At 42.3% G+C, this 3,869-nt stretch overlaps 1 protein-coding gene across 1 annotated transcript; it reads right to left on the bottom strand.

Annotated features, from left to right (window-relative positions):
* Positions 1-1,302: 1,302 nt before the first annotated feature.
* Positions 1,303-3,076, bottom strand: LOC121574114 (transcription factor Sox-19a-like). Its single transcript, XM_041886719.2, has 2 exons — positions 2,139-3,076; positions 1,303-1,870 (listed from the first exon to the last, which is right to left on the bottom strand). The coding sequence occupies exons 1-2, from the start codon at positions 2,792-2,794 to the stop codon at positions 1,591-1,593; spliced, it is 936 nt and encodes a 311-aa protein (XP_041742653.1). The 5' UTR covers positions 2,795-3,076; the 3' UTR covers positions 1,303-1,590.
* Positions 3,077-3,869: the final 793 nt, after the last annotated feature.

Genomic DNA, 3,869 nt, shown 5'->3' with positions numbered 1-3,869 from the left:
AGAGTGTTTTAGTTATTTAACTGGAGGGGGTAGTTAGTTTGGTGACAGGGGTATCCCTTGGCAACAACAACATGTGGAAGACTGCCTGTTGCTAAGAGATTTCTTCAACCAGAAAAGTGGACCCCCCTTCCTTTGGAGTCCCCCCCTCCCTTCCTCCAAAGGAGAGTATAGCTTACAAATGCAGGTACTCTCACTCTATCCATTAGTTTACATGTTTCCGAGTTGCCCTAATCAGAAAAGACAATCTTAAAAAATGCTTTACTAACTTTGTGAAATAGTTTAGGCACAAAAGTTTGTTGAGTTCCGTAAATATGCATCCATGGCCTGCCCTATGACATTCCCTAGCCTAGCTTGACTAGTCAGTCAGCGATGTGATAGCAGACCGTATTTCCATGAGAATGGCGAGGGGCAGGGAAAGGGTTAGGCCTGGACTGTGGGATAAGGAGAATGGGCATTCAATGCAACGCTAATTTTCTGCCCCGTGGGACACCCAGAGAAAAGAGGACAAAGCCCGGCATAAGACATGCTGAGAACTACGGTATACTGTGTGCACCTGCATGCTCTAAAGCAGTGAGAGAACAATGAGATTTACCGAAATGGGCAATTATGCTCTGGAGTCCACTCTCCTTTTTTGTTGGTCTGGAGAAAGTGAGATATTATCGGTGGATGTAGACCTATATAGGACTTTTACTTATGCCAGATTTACTCAAGCCACAAATAAAAACATTTGATATGAAAATCACACATGAAGTAAATGTAGCCTGTATCAATGTTAATCCTTAAGTTTATCTACATTTTATGTAAATGGTGTTTGTTTAGGAATTTATTATAGACAAATAGTGACGGTAGAAAAAAATTATAAACCAAATCTTTATTACTTTTTTTTTTTTACATTATTGTTGTCAAGTGACTTGAAATAACAATACCCTTACTATAAGGGCATTCATGAAAACATTATTCAATACATTTCACAACTCCAAATAAGGCCTGAGCCTCAGAAAAGCAGCATTGATTTAAACTAAACAATAACAAAATCCTCAAACATTTGTTCAGTTTTGTGTTTCAAAAAGTTGTGAAATAAAAACCAACTGCCATTAACTTGAATATAAATCAAAGTGTGTAGACCCATTTAGATGTACATTCATTTTCTGAACTGACAGAAATGGCAGTTGTCTGAGAGGAAAACTTGGGATTGTCAACGTCGAAGCCATTTTGTTCAGAATTCATGAAAATAAAATGTCATAAGTCCATTTCAACTTTTTGAGATCCCATTGCAGTCTTAAAAACTATATTCAGGTGGGTGGGTGGGGGGTAGAGAAAGGCCAGGATGGGACAATATCTGGGGTTTGAAATTACTCATAACCATTGAGGCATTCCAACTAAAATGTACACTGAAACCATTCAACCAATCAATGACCAATGATGTCATCATCTTGTCACAAAATAGTGTCTATGTCAGTGACTGATCGCATCTTTGTATTAAAATTAAGTGTTTCTTTCTTCAGTCCCTACACATTTACTGACCACATTGGTCTGCCACCAGTCAATCCCAACAGATCAATTGAGATCAGGTTGTGGGTAAGAGAGAATTCAAAGGTGGGTGAGTGGAGCTGACCCTCCCAGGTAATGCTGCTGGATGTTAGCTGCAGAGACAGAGTACCCTCTCTGGGCATCTGAGGCATCTCCCCCGGGCATGTACATGCTGATCATGTCCCTGAGATGGTCCCCCTGGACCTGGATACCACGCTGGGCCTGGTGGTGGTTGTGGGTCCCCGTAGGGGAGGGGGACATGCTGTGGCCATCAGACTGCTGCTTCACCATAGACATCACTGGGCTGACCTGCTGGGGGCTGCTGCTGTAGGACATGGGGCTGGATGACAGAGATTGGAGCGTGAGTTACTAATCAATTGAGGCAAATAAATAACAGAAAACAAACCTAAAACCTATATTAACAAGATGGGAATAGGCTACCAGCATCCTTAAAACAACCTAGCCGTGGGTTTTGTTGTTCCAACATCTCAATGACTATTGATTAGCAACAGTTTAGGCCTATAACTCCAATTGGTATATTGGAAAGGAAATATAGCTGAATACACAGCAATTCCATTCACTGACAAAAGGTAACAATCTAAATTCACCTGTATGCGTTGGCACCATTCATGTAGGCCTGCGCCTGGGCCACGCTGGACTGATACTGAAGTGCTGACAGGTCGTAGCGGTGAAGCTGCTGGCTGTAGCCGAGGGCCTCACTCTGCATCGTCGCGGTGTAGCCCCCGGTGTGGCCCCAGCCATAACTGTCGATTCTGGGGTTTCCACCTTGTCCCTGAGCTGCAGATGCACTCAGCAGGTGGTTACCGGCCGACATCTGATACTGCGCGGCTAGAGTATTGTTCTTCGGCATCAGTTTGGTTTTACGACGGGGTTTGTATTTATAGTCTGGATAATCCTTCATGTGCACCGCGCGGAGGCGCTTGGCCTCGTCAATGAAGGGCCTTTTCTCGGCGTCTGTCAGAGATTTCCACGCGACACCCAGCCGTTTGGATATCTCAGAATTGTGCATTTTGGGATTCTCCTGAGCCATTTTCCGTCGTTCACCGCGAGACCATACCATGAAGGCATTCATGGGCCGCTTAACTTTGTCCATTGGGTCAGGTTGGATTGCCGGTGGTTTGGAACCTGTGTGGCTGCCCCCGTGCCCCCCTCCTCCATTCGCAGGTGGCATCCCTGTTCCAAGATGATGCGAGGGAACAGAGGTCTTGAGTTGGTGCTCCATAATGTTATACATATTTACCATAAACGAAATATACAACGTGTGAACAAAGTGTTAAAATTACACCTGCTGTCCTCGCAGTGGTTGACCAATCTTCCTTGGTAAAAAGTTGAAGAAAATGTCAACCAAGCATCCCAAGCATTCGTTGAAAACAATAAAAATTAAAATGTCAGAGATGTAAACAAAGTCGGAGCAAAAACATCCTGCTACCAACTCACTATTCAGATGCAGACCTTTAGGCTACTCTGAGAATAGAGATCTAGAGATACTGCTGTAGAGTTCCTTCTTGAAATCAAAACTCCCTCTCCCACTGGTAGCTTGGTGATTATAAAATGTATTCTCAAGCAGATCCGCTCTTAACTTCCCTCCCTTCCTCCACCCTACTAATTTACATCACTATAGAAGGGGTGCGGTGAATTTGGAATGCACTTGAGTGAATATGAAAAGAGGAACAATCGCTGAGGGAGGCAGGGGGGACCCCTCACCCCTCCCTTTCCAATAGAAAAGACAAACTTTCGTTTTTTAATTTATTATATAGTCCATGTTTATTTAATATAAATAATACTTTTGTTTCAGGCTTCTCTCCATAACATTGGCCACCACAGATACGTGTTTTAGGCGAGGGAGGGAGGAAGGAAGGATGCCGCAGCGGACACCTCACCCCATTCTCTCTCCAATAAAAACGTACAAACTATTTTAAATGTTCAGATTCATCAAGCTTATTTACTTAAGATATAGAATCATTTAGTTTCAGATTTTCTGGGCTAATATTGACCACCACACTAATGACACTTTTTGACAACAATCAAATTAAGTTTAGGCTTTTCAAATCAATGTCATATCAGAATTACATCTGTAGTAATAATATAATAATAATAATAATAATAATAATAATAATTAATAATATAATATGTTTATTCCATTGTTGAATGCCTGGTAGACTTATGTTTTCAGAGAGAAAGGATGTCATCAAAACAGGATTCATTTCACAGTATAGCCCATGATCCATGCCCCCTCTATCCAGTAGCAGCTCCCTGCTGTTCTAAAATAAGGCTAGGTGTGAAATTACTAGTAGCTACCCATTGACACCTTTTTATAG

The sequence above is a fragment of the Coregonus clupeaformis genome, chromosome 9 (assembly GCF_020615455.1).
Source record: "Coregonus clupeaformis isolate EN_2021a chromosome 9, ASM2061545v1, whole genome shotgun sequence".
NCBI classification, from domain to species: domain Eukaryota; kingdom Metazoa; phylum Chordata; class Actinopteri; order Salmoniformes; family Salmonidae; genus Coregonus; species Coregonus clupeaformis.
The sequence above is the reverse complement of the archived record's forward strand: the minus strand, read 5'-3'. Positions and strand labels throughout refer to the sequence as shown.

What these genes read in the sequence shown, in the direction of transcription:
- LOC121574114 (XM_041886719.2), bottom strand. Translation starts at nt 2,794, where the DNA reads ATGGTAAATATGTATAACATTATGGAGCACCAACTCAAGACCTCTGTT. An exon ending in AATGGTGCCAACGCATACAG is followed by an intron (nt 1,871 to 2,138) that starts GTGAATTTAGAT and finishes TCTGTCATCCAG; the next exon opens with CCCCATGTCCTACAGCAGCA.